The 22,629-nt window shown below is 46.0% G+C and overlaps 2 protein-coding genes across 6 annotated transcripts in view; one reads left to right on the top strand and one right to left on the bottom strand.

Annotated features, from left to right (window-relative positions):
• Positions 1–165: 165 nt before the first annotated feature.
• Positions 166–21,926, bottom strand: col4a5 (collagen, type IV, alpha 5 (Alport syndrome)). The gene is made up of 49 exons (XM_088387557.1): positions 21,597–21,926; positions 12,420–12,476; positions 12,261–12,350; positions 12,133–12,177; positions 11,911–11,955; positions 11,757–11,819; positions 11,630–11,683; positions 11,515–11,541; positions 11,358–11,438; positions 11,193–11,255; positions 11,082–11,117; positions 10,975–11,016; positions 10,815–10,907; positions 10,349–10,402; positions 10,090–10,146; positions 9,953–9,997; positions 9,828–9,881; positions 9,696–9,737; positions 9,497–9,590; positions 8,997–9,284; positions 8,835–8,924; positions 8,697–8,767; positions 8,298–8,489; positions 8,042–8,210; positions 7,872–7,964; positions 7,694–7,798; positions 7,524–7,621; positions 7,309–7,459; positions 7,127–7,240; positions 6,894–7,061; positions 6,600–6,689; positions 6,369–6,515; positions 6,197–6,295; positions 6,029–6,118; positions 5,805–5,944; positions 5,618–5,744; positions 5,359–5,538; positions 5,227–5,277; positions 4,964–5,149; positions 3,396–3,529; positions 3,252–3,324; positions 3,100–3,171; positions 2,892–3,020; positions 2,713–2,811; positions 2,422–2,634; positions 2,172–2,349; positions 1,986–2,100; positions 1,741–1,913; positions 166–1,580 (listed from the first exon to the last, which is right to left on the bottom strand). The coding sequence occupies exons 1-49, from the start codon at positions 21,684–21,686 to the stop codon at positions 1,499–1,501; spliced, it is 5,049 nt and encodes a 1,682-aa protein (XP_088243683.1). The 5' UTR covers positions 21,687–21,926; the 3' UTR covers positions 166–1,498.
• Positions 12,299–22,629, top strand: part of col4a6 (collagen, type IV, alpha 6) — a 51,131-nt gene continuing 40,800 nt past the window's right edge. For 4 of the 5 annotated variants that reach the window (XM_088387268.1, XM_088387432.1, XM_088387344.1 and 1 more), the window contains exons 1-2: positions 12,299–12,513; positions 14,734–14,829. The gene's annotated coding sequence lies outside the window, so the exon portion shown is untranslated. The remainder of the gene's footprint in view (positions 12,514–14,733; positions 14,830–22,629) is intronic. The other variant, XM_088387185.1, reaches the window with a different exon arrangement.

Raw genomic sequence — 22,629 nt, 5'->3', positions numbered from 1 at the left:
AGTCTTAAAACTGACATTTCAGCTCATCAAGCTTGACATTCTCCTTTGTAGTAATACTGCCACCTGCTGGTCAATGAATTACTCATCTGTCTCATCTCACAAATGATGCTTTCTAACTTTTATTGAGCCAGAAGTGTGGAAATGATCCATTTTCAGCGCACAACATTTTGGTCATTGTGTTTATTTCAGTCTTATGCTTATAACAACTTCGAAATGCCAGAACAGGAACTTTAAAAAAAAAAAAAAAAAACAATCGCACCCCAGTTTGACCCAAAGAACATCTCACAAAGTCACAATAAAATTAGAGACTCCTACTAATGTTGCACACGTTAAATCGAGTGTGAAATTTGGAGATTTTTGGTGCAGGAATTCAGGCTCACATTTTACAGCAAAGCCCAACACCTGGAAATGTTTAAAAAAACAAAAACAAATGAAGAAACAACACAACATGACATGGTTTTCGTAACAAGAAGCCATGATTTAATTAAAATCCTGTGAAACATTTCCCCGATCATCAGACAATCTTAAAACTCCCCTTAATTCAGCTTTATTATTAATTCTACAAATTGAATACAAAAGGTTAAGTGATTTTAATATCGTACACACTTGTTGCAGGGAAATGGCTTTGACTGTGCTCAGTAGTTTGTTTTTTGGTGAACTGCATGACCTTAAAACATCCACTGCCAAGTATCCTCTTTTTTTTTTAAGAAATATATATTTATTATATATAAAATACTGTTTTCATTCATAAAAGCCTTACTTTGTACAATATGTGTGTGTGTTGCGTGAGTGAGTGTAAGCAAACTAAACCTGCAAAAATGCTCGTTACCAATTCAAGACCTACGCTAATAATAAAAGGTGTTTTACACAATATACACATTTTATTACTTACAAAAGAAAGAAGGCAGAGTTAGCAGGCGTGTTTGCAGCAGGGTTAGTAAGTACCACCACGTGTCATGACGGACGTATAGAAATAAGAAGGAAAGAGCAAGACGAGAAAAAAAAAAAAAGTGGTCAAAATCAAAACAAAGCCAAGTCAGTCTCACAAAAGGAAAGCTCCTAGTCAGTGCATCTCGCATCTTGGATGTCCCGAAGTCAAAGTGCCCGTTTGGTTACCACGGAGAGCTTCATCCGCACCCTCCTCGTTAAGAAGAAAAGAAAACAAGAAAAAGAGCATGTGTAGAAAAGGAAGAACACCCGGGTCACGTTGAAAGTGGAGAGGGGAGGGGGGGAGTGAAAAATGCATGTTTGCTGTCACGCATTCATCATGGCACCGTTTTGTGAATATTTTTCCTCTGCTTTTTTTTTTTGAGGTACTTCTTAGGAAAAACAAAGCAAAAAAAAGGAGAATTATGTCAGTTTTTTTTTTTTTTAAGCTGTGTTGCACAGTAGCACCATTGTTTTTACTTGAAGACAATGCACCAATGGAATTCCACCCGTTCCGCCGTGCGATCAGCCCGAATTCGGATGCAGGTGGTGCGATGGTTGCTGTGCGCCGTTACGTCCTCTTCATGCAGACCACGCAACGGCTGACGCGTGTCCGCAGGTTGCCCGCCTTCAGTGTCTCCGACTGGGGCTTGCTGTGAGGGCAAAGGTCAAGGTGAGCGCCGCGTTTGCATGTGTTATATGTAATTTCCGTTTGCCTGTTTTAAATCAAGCTTTTTTTTTTTTTTTACAGTCTTTTTGGACGAAAAAGGAAAGTTTCATTTGATGTCTAAAAGCTTTATGCCTGCCCCGTACCTGAACATCTCGCTTTCGTCCACTGTGGCCAACCAGAAGCTGTAAGAGTTTCCGTAGTAGTTGCACGTGCCCCTGCCGTGGCACTCGATGAAGGGGGCGCTGCGGAACTCCTCCAGACAAGAGCCGGGGGAGGCCAAGGCCTGGCCGGAGCCCTCGGCACCGGCGCTAGTGTGCTGCGGGCCGGGAAAGAAGATAGAAGTGTTACATCGCGGTGGTTACTGGCCGAGTCCGCGCAGATGTCCTACCATCATGAAGGAGTAACCGATCCACAGACCCTCCCAGTTGGCGGGGCAGTTTGGAATCTGGATGGTTTGGCTGTGGACTGCGATCACCATGGCTGGAGCTTCGCATACCGAGCATCTACATTTAAACGGATACACAAAGTGAGGATTGTTCTCGCCTCAGTCGTCGTCTTTGAGTGTGCGTCGTACCGGCTGATGAAAGGCTTGATGCTCTCGCCGGTGATGGGGGCCATGGACATGGGCATGGGTTGGGGCGTGGACAGCCAATAGGAATAGTCGTTACGGGAGGCAAAGTTACACACGTTGTTGATGTTGCAGAACATGAAGGGCATGGTGCTGAAGCGGCGCAGACAGCTGCCTGCCGTTCCTGGAGGACGCCACAGAAGACAATCAGTCGTGCAGAACGCGTTTTAGAAGCTCTGCCGTCCCGATTCTTTACCGAGGTCCTGCCCGTGCGCCCGCTCGTTGCCCTGCACGTAGAGCAGGGAGTAGCCGTCGTATATGAGGTTGGTTCCGACCGGACACAGTGGCACTTCCTGAATCTGGCTGTGTCGGGTGATGAGGAAGCCGTGGGATGCCGAGCCCGTGCCAGGAAGACCGGGAGCACCCTGTGGGCCGTCAGAACCGGGAGGACCCGGATAGCCGCGCTGACCTGGGATCAGATGACATGAGAGACAACTGTGGGCATCACCGTTCACTCACGATGGTCTTTCAGCTCGGGTCAACTCACCAGGCTGACCAGCAGGTCCGTTGTCTCCCTTCCTTCCAGGGGGGCCACTGAATCCAGGGGGACCCTCTGGACCAGGATCCCCTGAGTCACCTGGCTGACCTGAAAAGAGAGCCAAAAGTATCATGACATTGCTTTTTAATGCAGAAGCGGCAAATCATGACTCATTTCTGAAAACTGACCTGGGAGGCCATCACGTCCAGGAGAGCCCGGAAGCCCTCCAGCACCCGGCTGGCCCAGAGGACCAGGGGGTCCACGGTCTCCTTTAATCACAATGGGGGGCTGAGGAACACCTGGGTCACCCGGAAGGCCTGGAGCAAAAAAGAAAGAAAAGTGGCGTCATACAAATTGTGCCTCCAAACCTGAAGTGGCACTCTTAAATAGATTCACCTGGCGGTCCCACATCTCCAGGGTCGCCAGGAAGGCCAGAGCCACCGGGAAGTCCTGAGTCTCCTTTTGGTCCTGGTTAAGATACAAACACTTATTTAAAGATGATGGATTTCAAATCCTGAGATCTACTTCTCCATCCGAACAAACAGAACCTGGGAATCCGGGAACGCCGGGCAGACCGATGTCTCCCTTTGCGCCAGGAGCACCAGGAGTGCCGGGTGGACCCTGGTGGGAAAGGTCCAAGACGGTTACATCATCAAGTCGTAAGTACTCGATTTGATTCCTTCAGTTCTTACTGAGAATCCTGGAACGCCAGGGTCTCCTTTCTGTCCAGGGAAGCCTGGCTGACCAGCAGCACCGGGAATACCTTTCTCTCCCCTAACGCCACCACTTCCTGGGGGACCACGACTTCCTTGTGGGCCAGGCACACCTTGGTACACAGAAGACCTGAGGTCAGGTGACATGGCAAGTCGAAAATACAAAACACGATTATCTCTTTACATTGCTCGAGTTTACAAAATGAAATCAAGGCTAAATCGACATTGATGAGAAAAAAAAGGTTCATCTTAACCACGACGCAGTGATGTCACAACATCCGTTCAAAGTCAGCTCTCCCCAAATCATCAAAATCATCTAACCTGGAGGACCTAGGCTTCCCCGAATTCCCGGGAAAAGTGGTTGAGGGTTGAAGCAAAACATAAACGACAAAGAGGTTTAGACAGAAAACAAGAATCAAAACAGAAATACAAATTACAACCTCGACAATCATAAGAATCATAAATGATCTGAATCTCAAGTTCACTCGGATTCTATTTTCCAGGTGAGTTAGTCACACTGAGTGTTTGTGCACAACTGACTAAATGCAAATCACAATCTCAGTGGAGTGTTTGATCCAGATGGCATGCTCTCCGTGTCTGATTAAAACCTCAAACCGTGGACTTGTGCCATTTTCACTCTACTACAAAACCCAAATTGTCCAAAACGGTGCTTACTTGGTGCATGACTGTTACCATCAGTGTGCGTTAAAAGTGAAAGAAGAGAGACATTACAATCATTTGCCAACTTCCTCTCCAGCAGATCAGAAAGTGGAATTCAAGCTCTAACAGTGACGGTGAGGAGGAACGTGCATAAAAGTCTGGACGCAGTCAATCTGACCTGATGGACCTGCGGCGAGCGTCATCACGAGGAGGGACGAGAGAAATGGAGGTAAAATGTCACAGCAGAAAACAAAAAAAGGGCTTTCCCGCTCGGTCCTTACGGAAAAAATTCATCGTCGCCAACACACAACGACCATGCACTGTTTGGTGATGATTGGTGGAATCAAATAAGGGTAGGACAGCAAAGCCAGATGAAACCGCAACACTCAAGTATTTCAGTCCAATTTGTGTACTCAATCAAATTTGAAGTGCCTAATTTAATTGGTAGTGTTGGAGAGGTTGATGTCTGGCTCAGCTTGACTCACAGTGGCAGGAACAGCAAATGGGCGGCTCGGAGAAGACAAACAAGTGGCAACTCCCCTCGTTTGGGGTCGCAAAGTGCAATGAGGAGGTTGGAAGGTGTGTGATGATGATGATCACCCGTTTAAGGCGGTGCTTTCACACATTGAACAGATCTGACAATGGTGGTGACTCGTGAAAGAGTGCTTCATGCAAATCGGTCCTCAAGTGACATTGGTGATTTACGTCAGGGTTGCTGCCTGGTTTTATAGGAACCGCATACAAAGTGGCAATTCACAGAACTAATATCAATTACAACCTAAAACCCGTTTAGAGTTTGATAAGAATTTCATCTTTATCTACACGGCCCGCTCCAAAAACCAGACGGCAATTCTTGGGAGTTCACGTGGTACCGATACGTTCCTTACCTGCTCTTCCTGGTGGTCCAGGGGGTCCTTGTAAGCCTTTAGGACCCTGGAGAGCTGGACCAGGAGGTCCAGGAGGGCCGATGGGCCCCGGAGAGCCTGGCAGCCCGGGGAAGCCACCGTCGCCTTTTGGACCGGGGAAACCGGGACCGCCGGGTGGGCCTGTGGGACCGGGGTCTCCCTTGGCACCTTTTTGATCGAACAAGAGGGGGAGGGGATTACTTCACGTGAATCGGCACATGTGCGTGTGTTAAATGGCAACAAACCCGGCAGTCCTGGAAGTCCAGAGGGTCCTGGTTCACCATAGCCTGGAAGCCCTTCAATCAAAAAAAACCCCAGCAATTATATTTTATCTTTCTATGTTGAAGCTGATGTTTCTTTTCCACCACAACTTTTACCTGGCTCTCCTTTGACGCCAGCCGGCCCAGGGATCCCGTCCCGACCCGGTTGACCCTTATCTCCTGGAAATCCTGGTGCACCTGATCGGCCAGGCTCTCCTGGTCGGCCAGGAGCTCCAGTTAAGCCTGGGCCACCGGGCCCACCGTCAAGACCCTTTGGACCGGGAATACCAGGAGATCCTGACAGAAAGAGGTCAGGTGTTCTGATTATGTTGGGTCAGATGAAATGCCCACGGGTAAAGTGTATAAACCTAAATACCTTGGAATCCTGGTGGACCTAGATCCCCTTTGGCACCCGGTCCTCCAGGTAGTCCTGGAAGACCTGGTAATCCTGAAGTCCCTTTAGGCCCTGGACTTCCAGGAAAACCTGACTGGCCTGGATCGCCCTGCAATCGATTTCAGTTTTATCTAATTTCCTCCAGTTAGGACTTTAGGCTCCAGTCTACCTTGATTCCCTGTGGTCCAGGCGGTCCAACCCCAGCAGAACCAGGTTCACCTTTGGCTCCTGGAAAACCGGGCACTCCAGGTTGGCCTGGAGTTCCGGGTCGACCTGATAGGCCCGGCAAACCCTTCTGCCCTGATGGTCCTGTGGTATACATGCCCTCAGATTAAGTTCAAGCCTTTGGTAGTGTTTCTGGGTGTTCGTGTTGAAAAAGCATTTCAACTAAACCTGGAAATCCCATTTCTCCCATGGTGCCTTTTAGTCCAGGAGCTCCAGGACCGCCAGGTCCACCTGGAATGCCAGGATCTCCTTTTGGTCCTATGCACAATAGAAACGGAATGTTTATACAAATGTTTGCTTGGACGTATCAGTTCGTACTTAGTGGTGAAGCCATACCTGATGGTCCAGGAAGTCCAGGCCGTCCATCTGATCCTGGAAGTCCAGGGTCACCATTGATACCAGGGATGCCCTTTTGGCCTGGAAAACCTGGTGCTCCTGCAAAACGACAAGAACGCTTTTTACACTTTGCTCTTATGTTGAAGGTCCACAAATGTGCCAAATGTCTTGCCTGGTAGTCCCGGTTCTCCTTTAGCACCCTTTGTATTCAGAGGTGGTGGACTGTATCCAGGAGGTCCTGGTAGGCCAGGATCACCCCTTTCTCCTTTTGCTCCAGTCGAGCCAGGAACGCCATCCCTACCAGGGAATCCAGACTCACCTGCCAAAATTGGAGGAAACTAGATTACACAGTGCACATAGGGATGAGTGATTAAATCCTTTGAGGTGAACTTGAGGTAAATACCTTTCTGACCAGAAGCGCCGGGTCCCCCAGGACCGCCGGGTCCTCCAGCTGGTCCAGGAGATCCAATGGGACCCATGTCTCCTTTGGCACCTAAAATCAAGAGGAGTAGTCAGAATAGAAAATTTAGATTCACCATCACGCCAAAGCAACCAACTCCAGTATCGAAACATCAAGTTATGATCTTGAAATTTTAAAAGTTGTTTTCTGGTAATCATCCAACCATTTCACTACTGGAGTCGGGACAAATATGACTGTCTATTTAGTGGCATACAAATTCACATAGTCAGTCTTTACCTGGCAGCCCAGGAAGGCCATCCCTTCCAGGTCCTCCAGGGGGTCCCGGGGTTCCAATTGGTCCTGGGGAACCAGGGAAACCAGGACTTCCTCTATCTCCTGGCAATCCAGGAATATCTAAACCTGGGGGCCCTGGGTCTCCTTTTGCTCCATTCGCTCCAGGGTATCCTGCAAGAGTGAGAAAATTCTAAGACTTGGTCCTTCATGTTGTAGGGCAGTGTTGTGTTCTTTACCAGGTGGACCCATTGGCCCTGGGAGTCCAGGAGGCCCTTGAGGCCCACGTGAGCCTGCTGTCGGGGGTCCTGGTGGGCCACGAGGTCCGGGGAGACCGGATGTTCCTGCTTCACCTGGACAGCAGAGAAATAATGAGTTTGGCTTGCTTATAACAGAGAATTAAACGGCAATGCTCAAATACCTTTAGGTCCTGGTACGCCATCAAATCCAGATCGCCCTGGTGAGCCAGGCCCTCCAGGGAAACCAGGATCTCCCTTAGGTCCGGTGAAACCTTTAGCTCCAGGTACACCTGGTAAACCTGGAGGCCCTGGTAAGCCGAAGCCTGGTTCACCCTGTCACAGAGGAAAATGCATTATTTTGCACTTTTACATTTAAAATGTTTTAACATCCGTGTACCTTTGGTCCAGGAAATCCAGGTTGGCCTGGAAGGCCATCTACACCTGGTCTACCAGCTCCTCCCGGAGCTCCTGGTTGTCCCGGGGTACCAGAAAATCCTTGAAGACAAGAAGAGATGATAAGTGTTAGTTTGGATGTGCATTTAGATGATCATAAGCGAGTTCAGGTACCTTTAGGTCCAGGGGGCCCAGGAAGTCCAATACCGGGCAGTCCAGGGTCACCCTTGGCTCCTGGTAATCCAGGGAAACCAGGTTGACCAGGCTGACCTGGGTTTCCTGAAATCAGCGAAAATATTTTAGAAGCAAGAATGCATAGTTTATGAAATCTCACCACGATGAAGATCTATACCTGGTCCACCAGGACGTCCCGGCTCCCCATCCAGACCTCTGGGTCCCTGTTGCCCTTTTTCTGCCACTGTCAAGCCTGGCTCACCTTTGGCACCTATTAGTGACAAATGGGGTCATTTCCATGACCTTGAAAGAATTACAACTTTGAATTAAAAAAAAAAAATCTCTCACCAGGTATACCAGGAGCTCCAGGTCTACCAGAGACACCCTGGATACCTTTTTCTCCAGATGGTCCAGGGGGTCCAAAGCCGGGGGGACCTGGAGGGCCTCGATCTCCTGGGATCCCAGGGGGACCTGAATCACCAGGGATCCCTCGCTCTCCTCTCCCGTCGAAAGGTCCCTATCAGAAGCAAGAAAATAAATCTTATCAGAATCAGAATGGATCCAACTGTCCAAGTCTCAGAACAACTGAATCGTGGCAACCTACAGGAGCTCCTTTGGGCCCCGGAAGACCGGGCTGCCCATCGCGACCGGGCCGTCCATCCAGACCTGGAAGACCAGGTGGACCGGGAAATCCAGTGTCACCCTTCTCACCCCTGGCACCGCCTCCAGAGATGGCTTCGCCTGGCTCTCCCTTCTCTCCTGGGAATCCTGGAGGACCTTGAGGACCAGGCACACCCTGTGGAACAGAAGAAAATCGGTATGTAAGACGACCAACCATCAAAATCCTGTTATAAAAACATGAGCCAGCCCGCCCGGCCGCAAATTTAGTGATTGAAGGTCCCACCCAAGGTTTATGATTACCTGTCGATACCACAAAATGGCGGATTAACATACATATTTACATTTAATATGAGAGTTTTCCAGGGAATAAAAAAGGACTCACAGGTGGCCCATTTCCGCCAGATGTACCAGGGTATCCTCTATCTCCTTTAACACCTGGGGTACCAGGATTTCCTGAGGGGTTCCCACACCAATGATTATTTCCTTTCTAGTGACTCATTGTTATAAGCGATTGTGTTACCTGGGTAACCTGGTTGTCCAGCAGGACCCGGGGGTCCGGGGATACCGGTTGTACCACTCGTGCAGGTGACACAGGTGTCTCCCTTTTCACCTGAAATGATGAACGACAGATCACCGAGCGATCACTTCTCGATGACCACCAATAAAAAAAGTGGCATCTCACCTTTCTGGCCCGTCTCTCCTGGGTAACCTCTCTCTCCCGGAAGGCCGTCACGTCCAGGACTGCCAGGGACACAGCCCTCTCCACCGGTGGAAGTGCCTTCAGGTCCAGGGGGCCCTGGTAGACCCTGCACCCCGGGGGGTCCAGGGCGACCCGGAGGACCTGGAAGAGAGATCCCCGGACTGCCCGTGTCTCCCTTTTGACCTCTCTCTCCTGGGAAGCCTGGCTGTCCAGGTATACCACCACCACCACCACCTGGAATTCCTGGTGCTCCTGGAGGTCCTGATAAACCTGGAAAAGGACCAAATGGTGACTTTGTTGATTAATAGTGAGAGAGGAAGGTGGAATCCTCACTATAATTCGACAATACTTTGCTTGAATTAGGTTTGCGTTCTCTTAGAACCTATTATTTCTATTTCAGACAAAGCCAAAAGTGAAACAATCAATTCCAGTTTCCATTGATTTGTTTGCTTTAACTATAATAAACTCGGTTCTCCACTGACCTGTTGGTCCTCTGTCTCCTTTGCTGCCAGGTGATCCGGGGAACCCGGGCTCGCCTTTTGGACCCACTTGTGTTCCTGTCTGCCCGCTAATCACCTGATGGGACAAAGACAATCAAGCCAAACCCGATACGGTAGTAACGTTCAACGATCAAGTTGTTTTTATTGATTGGAAGACATCAAGGTTAGATGCAGTACACACCAATCCTGGAGCACCGGGGAATCCACGTTCTCCTTTCATGCCCTTTGAAGGAAATATATTTGAGTACATATATTATCAAAACATGACATCATAATCTAATCAATTATCTAGAAAAGAAATGATTTCTCTTACTCTCTCTCCATCCCTGCCTGGGGAACCCGGAATGCCTGAGTCTCCTTTGAGACCCTAAGAGAAGAGGAGATTAGAAGCATTCATAAATTCTCATCAATCTGACATATTCTGTATTGAGAACTCACAAGGAAGCCTGGTGGACCAGGGTCGCCATCTTTTCCTGGTTTGCCCTGTTAAAAAATAAACAGATTTATTTTGAAATGGTAGTGGGAGTGTAACGTAAAAACACACAACCCAGGTGGGTTTTGGTGGTTTCACTCACACGTTTGCCTGCCTCTCCTGGTTCTCCCTTTTCTCCTTTCTGGCCACCAGGGGAACCCTGCAGCCAACAACAAAACTCAGGTGAGCAGATGTTTTTCATGGATGGAGGGAATTGGGATGGATGGATGAATGAATGATTGGATGAATGGATGGATAATTAAGTGGATGGATGGATGGATGGATGGACGGACGGACGGACGGATGGACGGACGGACGGACGGATGGACGATTGGACTGATTTACAAATGACAGACACTTACAGGGGGACCTGGATAGCCGGGATCACCTGGGGAGCCCGGAATTCCTGGGTCACCCTTTCAAAACAGAAATGCAAGACACTGATGAGTACTGTGTATCTCAAACCAAACATTTCCAAACAGGTGTACCGTATTTTTCAAACCCCGACTACCAGCCCTGCATTGTGGCAGGACACCATTAAAATTGAAAAAAATCAAATCTGTTTTGTAAAACTCAAGGGATGTATCAGGAGGCTGGCAGAGTGCGTTAGGGGTTACTTTGAACAGAAAAACTTGGAGTCTGGATCTGAAATATTTTTGTGACACCTGGTCTGGAAATTTGTTGATACACCTTGCCTGTTCGCATTAAGCTACCAAACTTTTCGATCAAATTTGAGTGTTTGGTTTAACAGTGGTTAAATATACTATATTTACATGTGTCACAAGATGTCATTGCAGCATATAAATAGATATATTGTCACAAGTTCACCTTGTCGCCTCTCTGAATCTCTGTCTCGGTTGGCCTCTTCTGTTCCCCAACCTGTCCCGGCGGCCCAGCAGGTCCCGGTAAACCAGCATCGCCCTGCGTTCACAATTAAATTGGTACAAAATGAGATGAAGCAAGGAATAACTTTGTTAGGGGGTGGTACCTTCTCTCCTTTGGGGCCTTGGAAGTTCAGTCCCATGTTTCCCTGTTTCAGCAAGAATAATTGCCATTAGAATGGAGCTCATAGAAATGAAAGAAAAACAACCTCACCTTAGGTCCAGGAGGACCGGGAGGACCAGGTCGCCCCTACCACACAACAATGGAGTTAGCTTAGCATCGAGCTATGATGACGTATTGTGTGACTAATTTTCATTCTGTTACCTCAAAGCCTCTCGGTCCTGGAGGGCCAATTGGACCTTGGTAGCCGGCAGGCCCTGGAGGACCCTAGGACGTATTCCAAGCATGAGAGACCAGTCATAATCTTGGAAGTTCTACTTCAGTCTAATGATTAAAAATAAATGGTACAAAAGCTCTAAGAAGACTCACAGGAACTCCTGGCAGTCCAGGAAATCCCACCGCTCCTTTCTCCCCAAAGCGATTTGTCGAGATCACGTCACCGGGATCGCCCTGTGATATGGTCAAATGTGTTTTTGTTTGGAATAAGGGTTTGGCCCCTTATCAGGAAGCAGTTCAAACCACAAACCTTCTGTCCAGGAAGACCAGGTGGACCCTAGGGAAGAGGATGATCAAATATTTGAATGAATGTGGATCAGTGTGCGGGAGAGTCAAATCATAGGTAAGTTCTTTTCTAGACTAACCGACAGTCCTTGTTGTCCTGGGATTCCGGATGTTCCCGGGTAGCCTATTTCACCCTAGTCAATAAAAAACAAATGTATGAATATGTAAATGTTTGAATTAACACGAACCTGTTTTTCCTCAACATACTTTAGTCCCATTGCATCCTGGCGTTCCTCTTGGGCCTGGAGCTCCGTCCTGCCCCGGCAGACCCTGGGAAACAAGAAAGAGGTAAAAATCAATTTTAAATTACACAAACCGTGGCATTTTAATTGAGCATTGTTACAAACTATGAAAAACTCACTGGAAGTCCTGGTGTTCCTGGGAATCCTGGCAATCCGGCAGGTCCCTAAAAAAAGATAACCAAGGTCAGCCATGGACATAAAAGCTAACTGTGACTTAATTCACGTGAAAACAGTGACCTCTGTTGGAGAAAAAAGAGAACTACAATCACCCGACCAATAATTTAAAAAAAAATTCGTAATCTAATACAGTTTTCTACATTTATGATGATAATAAAACTCACTCTTATTCCTTTTGGGCCAGCTAAACCCATAGGTCCATCACTACCCTGAAAGACACAACAAGTAAAAAACATGAGTTGGAATTATTACTATTAGCAGAACAGTCATTTCGTTTTAAATAATGAGAGACCTTCTCTCCTCGGGCTCCGATTGGCCCTTCCGGTCCCGGGAATCCCGGCACCCCTGGTTGTCCGGTGAGACCTGGGAAACCCCTCTCACCCTGTGCACCGACACGATTATTGAACATAGGTGACATCACTCAAACATATTAATTTCTCTTTTCAACTACCTTATCTCCTTTGACTCCACTGCAGTCACATTTGGATCCGGCACACCCATGGCAAGCCTGATGGACAAAAAAAAGATGGACCTTCATTCATCAGGTAAAAAAAGACTAATCATAATGAAATTAACTGTAGACAATTGTGTTGTGAGCTGCTTGTTCTTTTAATGTCCATGGAAAAGTGATGAAACTGTAAATATGAAAAAAATACGCATGTGTTTATTTCAGTTAGCCATTTAGCTAACGAACGCTAAAAAGGCAAATTTACAACTTTACATAAGTTTAAACGCTGTGACGACTGACCACTGCAAATTTGTTCTTACGCTATCTTATACTGTAATGAAATATTTTTGGAAAACTTTAAGATTAGCCTTGGTGTCAGTTTCTGAGAACGGACACAAACAGTGTGTTAGCAATCACTAGCATAGGTGGCATAGAATCAGAATCAGCTTTATTGAAATGTTGTAATTTGTTACTCTTTGTTGTATTTTAACAAAAGAATATCAAAGACTTCATTTAATACATCTGGAAATGCGTTAAATAGTACACACAAAAAAACAGCATCGTATTTAAAACAATACCCTTCTGCGCCACAGGAGGGCGCCCTTGCGTAGCTTTATGAAGCAGGTGCAAGAGAAAGTATGTGAATGTTTGGGAAATCACTTGGACTTCTGTATAAATTGGTCATAAATGGCTAGCTGATTATTTAAATCACAACAAACGCAATCTACTCAAACTAACACTACGCAAAAGTTTTAACTGAACACGCAATCTCACAACCATACAAGAGCCGCATTTCTTCCCACAGGAAATTTCGGGAGTTGTGCAGATTTGCTTGGTTTTGAGAAGACAGGTGCAAGGTCATGAGGAAAACAGCCGTCTAATGTATTAGCAATGTAATAGTGATCAGTAAATAAAACGGATTCCCACAATTTCTCTCAGCTAACACGACTAATAAACAGAGTGAGGAGATTGTTTGGTGGAGAGAAAGTTGAGAAAAGTTTGCAAGTTTTCCCATGGTTGTTGACGTGCTCAGTGCCAGCTGGGCATCACAGAACATCAAGCTCGCAAGTTGAAGTTCATTGCTAAAAAAAAAAAAAAAAGTTCATTGCTAGTGAATGCTACGTCTTGGCTGTAGGCACAAAACTTGTTGTCAGGGTTAGAGGGTGTTGCTGTTGCTCATGTCTGAATGCATTTGCACATGGGTAGTCAAGGGTGTGTGTGTGTGTGTGTGTGTGTGTGTGCACGAGTGCGTGTGGTGTGTGTTTTTACAAAGCCTGGCTCTCCAGATTAGTCTCTGGTCTGCTTCAGCTCAATGCAGTCTGCTCTCCAATGGCGAGACTACCACTCACACGTTTTTGTGCGTCATTCCAGATTGTGAAACATTTATTTGAATGCTGACTTTCCACCTCATTTTCTTTTCTTCTTCTAATTTCCTTTCTTTTGCACTTGAACTTTGACCTTGATCTCACGTCTGCTCTTTACATCTTGTACTACATGTTTACTGGTCCTCCCCCCGTGGCTTGCACACCTGCGTGCAATGGCGCCTGGCCAGCCTTGTGTCAACACAACACTGAATGTCTGCACACAAAAAGGTGTGCCTGCTGGCGAAAAAAAATGATTGTTTAATCACGTGAAACGAGGAAAGAGCAGAACATTTTTTGCATTAACGTTCTCGAAAGGCAGATAATTGCATCGTATAATAATCGTCTGTTATGGATTCAGCTTCAACTGGACAAAAGAGACTGAAATCAAACACATCAACAATGTATTGCTATGTAATCATATCTATTTCTGTAAATGTAATTAAATTTACTTTACATATACGCAAATATCGGCACGAGGGAACACGTCACGTCGCTTAATATTTTGTTTGTAATGATTTAAAAAGAGCTCTTTGTTGATTTGTAATTATAGCTGTCGATGTGAACTGCCCTGAACCGGGCTCAATAATCCAAATATAAGAGTCAATGGCCGTGTAATCCACTTGCAAAGGTCACTGAGCTGCAAATATTCCCTCCCTCCCTTTGGCTCGCACTCTCTCACTCCTCTTCTTTGCGTTCCTCGCTTGGTGCCAGCCCAAGCCGGCAGGCCCGAGGGAAGTCGGCGCTCCTGCCAGCTTGAACTGACAAGCCGAGACCGGCCTGCTATTTGCCACCGCGTACGGTTCATAAAGAACCAGTCATCTCTGACAATCATCTCTTCTACGTGCGGATGTGATGACCAAACAGCACTAAACATTCGAATAAGTGTTGACAGCTGCAGTAAAACCTTTTCCCCCCACCTTGAATTTTTACAAGTTTGTCATGTTCTGTCAAAGGTTGGAAGAAACTTCAACTCCTCGTCTGACCGTTAAGCGGCGCTGTTTGCCTCAACAAAGCAGGAGCTGAGACAGGTGAAGATGAGGAGGAGGAAGGTGAGTTTGGATACACACATCCCCACCTCTTCCGTGTGATTAGACTAGAATTCATGACAAAATAAATCCATGCACTAATTTCCATCAGCTAATAATAAGAAATGATTTTGCCTGCTACACATTTTCTACCTTAGCATATGACACTCATTTTTACAGCATTAATTTGAGCCCTCCTACACACACAAAAATTATTCAACAAAAATGACAACAAAAAAAGAAGTTGGCCTCGATCTTTGAATTTAAAAAAAAAAAAAAAAAAAAGGTAAGCGATTGCGGTTTAATTCCATATACATGGATTTCTAACTCTAAGCTGCTTGACTATTAGACATAGTTTGAACCTTAACACTTAAATATAAAAAATGTTTTGTTTACTTTAAATTAAATAAAAAATGTGTTATGCGTTGAAATGTGTTGAAATTGTCACTCCCAGTTGAAACTTTCTATAAAACTACAAATAATTCAACATTGTGTGTTTGAATACCAAAATATTGGACCCATTAAATTCATTTAATCTAACAAAAGTCTGCTAGCTCAATGCTGCCACACAATCCAAAATGCCCTTGACGTGCTAACGCAAATTAGCATGGAATGTCACGGTAATTATAAATCTTCACACTTCAACCAACTCGACTTTAACACGCGTTGAGCACAGCGTTCAACATTCCTCCGTAGTCTCTCTGCTCTGTGGGATCTCTAAATTGTGTCCGCTAAAAACCTAGAAAATATAAAACAGTGTGGGCGCAAACTTTGAACCACGACATTCTGTAACTAGGGGAACATTAAGAGGAACTCCGATTGGGTCATTAAGTGTGGTAAGCATCAGCGTGTTGGTTTATCCCAAGGTTAGTGCTCCGGCCTCCGAGCCGTTGCCTTGATCCCTTTCATCGCGTTTGGACTTTGACTACTTCAAGGTGACGACGCCCCGACGGAGGCGACCAAAGCAAATATTTTCTTCCCATCGGCCCAAAAATTGGAGTGTGTTTTGACTAGAGGAGGAAGACCCCCTACTGACAAAGCTCAAGCTCCCCACACTCGCACGTGTGCGATCTTGTCACTATGCTCCACCAGGAATTCGTACTTCATCGGCAAAACCTTCTTTTGAAACAGGCCGACAAATGCAATAGTTTATCAAGTGTAATTAAAATGAACGCTTCTTTTTCTACCCGTGCATTCAAATCCAATAATAAGGAGAAAGCTTAAGTAATGAAAAAACGAAAGTACTGGTTGACAGAACTCCTAGTTGAAATTTATTGTCAAACTACACGTAAAAGAAAGACAATCATAAAACAACCAGAGAGCTTCGCATTTAAATGGCTAGCTTAATGCTAATTAGCATTTACGTTGAGTGAGGCGACACGTTTACAGACAGTACTCATTTTCTTTATGCTTTCCATACAACCGCTAATATTAGTGCCGTACTGAGGAGCTGAGAGAGGAGCGGCTCCATCAATATTTGTCTTATATTGTTTCATCTTAGATTTAAAAAAAAAAAGGGAGTTCCAAAATATGTGAATGGTGATCTGTAATTAGTCTGAGTATTACGTTCTTTCTTTGCCCTTCCGAAAAATTTATTAGTCATCGCCGTCACCATTTCTTTGAACAGACGTCGTCTTTTTCCGAAAGCCAAGGGCGTGGCGGACGGCCAGGTATTATTTGGAGAGTCTGCGTTTTAATTCCATGATATCAGTCCCGTCGAGGCCCGGCCCTGTCTCGCGCAGGTTTGAACATGACGGGCGTCGGGCTCTCGCAACACACGCAGAGAGCGGTTGCGGCGTAGCGTGACATCGAAGCTAGGGATGATGAGCTTGGATACGTGTCACGGCGGGGCTGACCAGAAGGTGGACATGAATGCGTCTAAAATTGCAAGCGGAGCTATTGAAGTGGCCTTAAGTAAACGGCATACTGCTCTGCTCAGAGTGTACAAAATTTGTTTGGATGAGCCGGGGCCTAATCTTAACATTTACCCGAGACCAGCGGTTGTAGACACAACAAGATAAGCCTTCTTTTTCTGGGAGAATGTGGGACAAATACTTTTGGGGGGGTGAGTGAGATGCTCTCATTGCCAGTGGAAAGATGAAGGGAGATTAGGTAGAACGTCGGGCTGAGGGTGTTTTTTTTTTTTCTCTTCTCAATATTGCGATTTAATAATATACATTTTTTTTTTCTTCAAAATTCTCTTTTCTGTTTTGTCGACAAGCGAGCAGTAAATTAATCAACATTACAATAAACGTTACACATTCTGCCGGTTATGCTTGCCCTAAAACAAACTGAATATTCAGACTTTAGTTTTGAGTTGTAATCACACCAATCACCACTAGATGGCAGACATGTCTGTGTTGCACTTATACTGCCCTGTACTAAAACGTGAGTAGGCCTCATTTGATGAAAAATGGTTGGCCCCCTCCAGCATTTAAGATTCCCATCCCCAATAATGCAAACAAATTTGTGGCTTTCTGACTTCAACTTTTCATGTTTCATAAAACGATGATGTCAATTTGAACGTGACTCATTATTCCTGTCCTCCTCAAACGTCTCATTACCACGGTGTGAGCACAATTTATGGCTTGAGATTGTTTTTAATTAAAGCCTCATTGGGATGATTTATGGATGCGTTAGATGATGTTGTCTCTCCCGGCAAATGCTTTGAGCCAGACATGCTTGTCAGTTTTTGTAAAGAGATCTTGCGAAGGGGGGCAGGTCGCAGCAGGTTCCTGGGCTGCTTTGCACCTGAGAATCCTCCGCAAGAGCACAGATGAGGCTCAGCGGTGAAATGACCTGCTGCCGTAAATCAGGTATCTCAAGGCAACGAATATATTATTTTAAATCAGCGCCCGAGAAGATCTCCACTTGACATTTTTCTGCCTCATCTTCAGCTGTCAGTCGGTCACCATCCTTTGCTCTCTCTCGCTCACTGCTGCAACAGATGTTTGATTTCCCGTCGTTGCGGGCGGCGGGGGTGCTGTTTGTGTAGCAGAGGGCCTGGAATGTGCCGCATTCAGCGCCGCCACTCTTGCACAAAGCAGCCAGCTTGACTTTTTTTTTTCTTCCCAATTTCCCCCACGGAGATGCACTTTATTGACAAGAAAGGTGGAAAAACTTAGGCAAGAACGTGGAAGGGAAGCAAAGAGCGAGAGTCCTCCGCACGGCATGGCACGAGCCCCTTATCCCCCGCTTAGTCACATTCCAGCCACCACACTGACCTGGGATTACTGCTAACCAAGTTCACACAACCGGGAACATGATTTGTGCCAACACAGATCTGAAGACACATCTTCCTAAATTTTAGGCAAAAGTGTCCTTTTTGCATGTTGAAGAGACTGGCATCTGCATAGCAGTGAAAGGAAGGACCACCATTTCTTAAGATGGCATCCAGGGGGCAGCAAATACAATGGAAACAGTAGGGCCCTAACATTGAGCCCTGTGGAACGCCATCCGACAGTGGTGCTGAGTGGGATCTCGGGTAAAAATCTTGCCTGCCGTGTAGGATCTGAACCACTCTAGGGCAGTACCACTAATGTCCGAACCCTGCGGTCAGGTCCAACAAAACAAGACACATATAGTCTCCAGTGTCATGAGCCAGAAGGATTTCATTGAGCTCCAAAGAAGATTCTAGCATAATGGGAGAAACAGGTGCCCTGATTGGAAGAGACTGAGCGAGAATACAGAGTCAGGACTCCTTTTTTGGCATCCTCCTCGCCAGTCAAAACACCTTCTCTGCCTCTGTCAGGCAGCTCTGACGGCTTCATTCATCCGTCAGCAGATAGCCGAGGAGCGTGCACACTCGGCCCAGTGCCGCGAGGCCTATCTTCCCCCGACATCTCTCTGTCTGGGGGTCTGTAGAGGCCCATGTGAGATGAACCGATAGAGGCCCAGAACACGACTTATCCGTACAGTACATCTATCCCTAAGTGTCGGGATGAGGAGCTTCCCAAATCTGGATTTGCGCCAGAAAAAAAACCCCAGCACGCTTCTGCAGGCAGCGTTAGTAAAGAAACTTATTTGCTGGGATTGTGTTAAGGCATTTTGTTCAGGCGGCGCAAATGAGGATGTAAATGAGACATCTTTACATCGAGGTCACCCGTCGATGTTCGACAGATTACGCCCCCTTCTCTTTCCGCACCTCAAGTCGAAAGAATTCAAAACAATAACGTGGCCTGCTTGTAGGAAAACAGACAATAACAAAAATGCCATCTTCCACCCCCTCAAACTTCCCTAGCTGCAAATCGTTTATTTGCTTACAATAACTCGCCTTCCGCTCAGCTTTATTATATTTTCCTTTCTGATTCCTCAGCTGAATATCTGTTTTTGTGAACTTATTTGTCCCAGAGCGCTGCCTTTGGCCCAAAATGAGCGGAAGGGAAAGAGGAAATCGAACAGCGAGTCTTTGAGTAGGTGGATTTGCGCGCTAGCCCGATGGATCACGGCCACGTTTGTCAAAACACAAAAGGGACCAAGTCTGACCTCTGACCTTAGGCTTGCAATCAAACCAGGCATTTGACTCCCTTTTTAAGAAATTCTGCAGGTAGATCCCTGATCATCAAGCGTCCGCAAAGCTTCCTAAAATTGAAGTAGCACATTAATCAACAACATCTCGGTCCAGATGTCTGACTTTGTCATTAGCCTGGCCTTAAAAAATAAAAGCCCATAAAAGCACTTTGTGAAATGGCAGAAATCCTCCGTCTGAATCACCACCGAGGGCTAAACATGAGGCCGTGGTGTTCCTCCTGAAGGTTCAAGCCAATGCCTGGAAACGCACTCACCGCTCACATGTGCCCTTGTATGACCTGTGACAACAGAAACGAGAGCTACATGTTCTGCGGTTACCTTATTTAGCTCGCAAAACAACTTTTACTACAATTGGGTTAAATTGATATCTATTAGAGGCAGTTCCAAAAATGGAGTTTGAAGTGACAACCTTGAAAAGCGTTTTAAAAATAGGACGTAGTTTAGAGGAGCTAATTAGTTGTTTAAACATTTACCGTTGCCTCTCGTTGACTTTTGGCTACTTGCGACTTTTTGCGGCATCTTCTGTTGTCTTGCATTGTGGTGGCACACAGCTTTTTGCTGTGCTTTTGGAACATGAACAAGCTTTCCATGTTTTTTCAAATTTTCCCTCTTCCCTGAAGTGGAAGTCAGCATTGTGGGACATCTCAAGTGGAGAGAACCCGGCACTCTGACTCCAAATTAAAAACATTAGCACTTTACAACAATGGTTCGCCCGAGCTACGACTTGCAAGCTAACGTTAAGGAATGGAGAGACAGAGGGAAGAAAGAAGGATTTAACTAAAGCATGATGTCACAACCTGAGGCTGTTATGGCTACCAAAACTCGGCTGTGTGGGTCAGGTGACGCGTGTGTGTGTGTGTGTGTGTGTGTGCGCGCACACAGGAAGGCAAATTAATTGTGTGTTCAAAGGAAATGTCCAGGTATGCCTTACTGCTGAACTCCCTCACCTGGCTGAGAGGAGATTCATATCTGTGTGAGGATTGATGTGCACACACACACGCATAGCCGAGATGGATGTGAAGCTCCATTTAAAGCTGACCTTGCCGTTGCATGTCTGTATGTTTAAGAGTTCACGACCATTTCCGTCAACAGACACATTTCTGAAGAGGTTGTAGGACTAGGCCAAAAAAAAAAATATAATGCTAAGGAATGTCATGTCATGCTCACAAGGCTCCACTAGGTGGCCTCAATGAGCGCACCGGGAGCGATATGATCATGGCAGAAATGATTTGGGGTCAATGCCCGCCGCCACTACGGTTGCCCTTTTTTGTATTCGATAGAAAATTGTAATGTTTGTCATTTTATTTGTGCCTTCAATAATCTTCAGGCAGCCGCTTTATTAACTGAACTTAATATCTGTTTATTTACATTTACAGCTTGAGTCTCACTTTTGAACACTGATTTTATTAAAATATTCATTTCCTCTTGCCATAAATATGACTTGCTTTTACTAAATCTAAGTCTGTTTTCCCACTGTAACAATTACTCTGTCACAATAACTCTTCGTGATCTTTTCACGCTCATTGCATACGTTGTCAGTCCATAGGCCAAACAGCGTTGCCAAGGTAACCCACCTTGTCTTATGTCTCGGTTAAAAAAAAATGAATGCAAGTCCTTCGTGGACACGCCTGCTTGGAGTTGCGGGGGCGTGGCCATGGAAGTACTGGTATGCATGCCATATGAATTATTCATGAGTATTAATCAGCTAATGCTGGGATATTACATGAGCCTGGTGCACTGTTGACTTTAGACGGGGATGCACGATAGAGGTAATGTTAGAAAGCTGCTTCATGGCGGCTATTGGGGGTAGGCAAACAAGTGAAGTGTGCACAAACATGCACGCGTGTTTTTTATTTTTATTTTATAATATTTAAGCCGCAATGCAAATTTGACCTTTTTGTCTTAAGTTTGCATAAAAAGTGATGTTAGGCACTCGAAAATCAATTTGAGTCTTTTTGCAAATGCAATACATGAATTGCCATTAAAGGCATTAAAAACCCGAAATTCCCCCCAAAAATACAATATTGTTTTGTTCCAGGTAATTTGGAGAAAATGCAGACATAAATGTCGTAAAACTGTAGTTGTGCATTAAGCAAAAGGCGAGTAAGTTACACTTGTTGCAAAGCAACCACTCTATTTATAAACGTGTCCGTCGGAGAGCCGCTGGTGTCCGGGCCAAGGCTGCACCATTCCCCTGTTCCTCCGCGGCTCTCCGGTGAACTTTGGGTGATTGTGTGGCCAGCAAAAGGAGCGCAACTTACCGCAGAGTCTGTCCGCTGCACGGCGGCGCACAGGGCGAGCAGCAGCAGCGGCACCGCGTACCCGGGCAGCCTCGTCGCCTCTTTGCTCATCTCGGACGTATACACGGGGGGGACTCAACAGGATCCGCTCGCGTTCCGACTGAGAAAAGTGCGCCTTGTTACTGGCGTGTCATCGCCGCGCGTCTCTTCGCTCCACTCTTTGCGCGTCTTGCTCTGCGTAGACGCGGAACACTGAGGCGCTAGAGTGGTTCTCCTGTCACCGTGCAGAAGCTCCAAAGTGGTCCTGGCTGTGGTACCGTGCGCCTCTGGTCCCCCTCTCTGATTTCGCTCCAGAACCTGCCCCAGCCGGATCTACTTTCCACTTGCAGTGCGCACTGATATTAGCCACTCGCACCTTCACTCCGAGAAGACGCCTACTCAAATAGTGCTGAATTACACTTTCACGTCGTCTTTATCGCGAATTCTTACAATAAAACGAACTTTATTGTAGTTCCAACAACTATGCGCCATATTTTGTCACGTATATAACAGCGGGAAAGTAATGCAACCAAGTTAGGACTCTGCAAGGGCGGAGGGATATAGTGTAGTCCCCTTTCTCCTGCGCGCCTACCCACGCCTGAGGCGGCACAAAACGGAGACTGAAATAAAACCTTTATTTTTCTTATGCGTCCCGACATGTTGCATTCCATACCACTTCATTGCCAATTGAATGTTCACTTAAGACAAAAAGATTGCATGCATGGAACATATACGTGAGATTGGAAATTAATTACACCACAGTAATGCAAATCTAGATTTGTTTACTATACTTGCAACAACTGTAAGGCGAAAAAAAATGACTAAAATAAACTTTCCTAATCTTGGGAGACATCCCAGAAACAAGACTGTATTACCTTTCTTGATTTTGAATCCCACATTTAAAACAGTGTTATAGTGGATATTAAATCTAAATTATGATTTGTTTTCTATACAGACTAAGCCTACTACCGTACTCCCAAATATTTAAAGCAGGCTCATATAGGTTAAAACGTTA

The sequence above is a fragment of the Syngnathus floridae genome, chromosome 1, assembly GCF_059516105.1.
Source record: "Syngnathus floridae isolate MCC-2025c chromosome 1, RoL_Sflo_1.0, whole genome shotgun sequence".
Classification (NCBI taxonomy): domain Eukaryota; kingdom Metazoa; phylum Chordata; class Actinopteri; order Syngnathiformes; family Syngnathidae; genus Syngnathus; species Syngnathus floridae.
Note: the sequence above shows the minus strand (reverse complement) of the source record. Positions and strands in the feature narration are given on the sequence as shown.

What these genes read in the sequence shown, in the direction of transcription:
- col4a5 (XM_088387557.1), bottom strand. Translation starts at nt 21,686, where the DNA reads ATGAGCAAAGAGGCGACGAGGCTGCCCGGGTACGCGGTGCCGCTGCTG. An exon ending in CAGGACAACAAGGACTGTCG is followed by an intron (nt 11,542 to 11,629) that starts GTTAGTCTAGAA and finishes CCTCTTCCCTAG; the next exon opens with GGTCCACCTGGTCTTCCTGG. An exon ending in AGGAGAGACGGGCCAGAAAG is followed by an intron (nt 8,925 to 8,996) that starts GTGAGATGCCAC and finishes TCATCATTTCAG; the next exon opens with GTGAAAAGGGAGACACCTGT.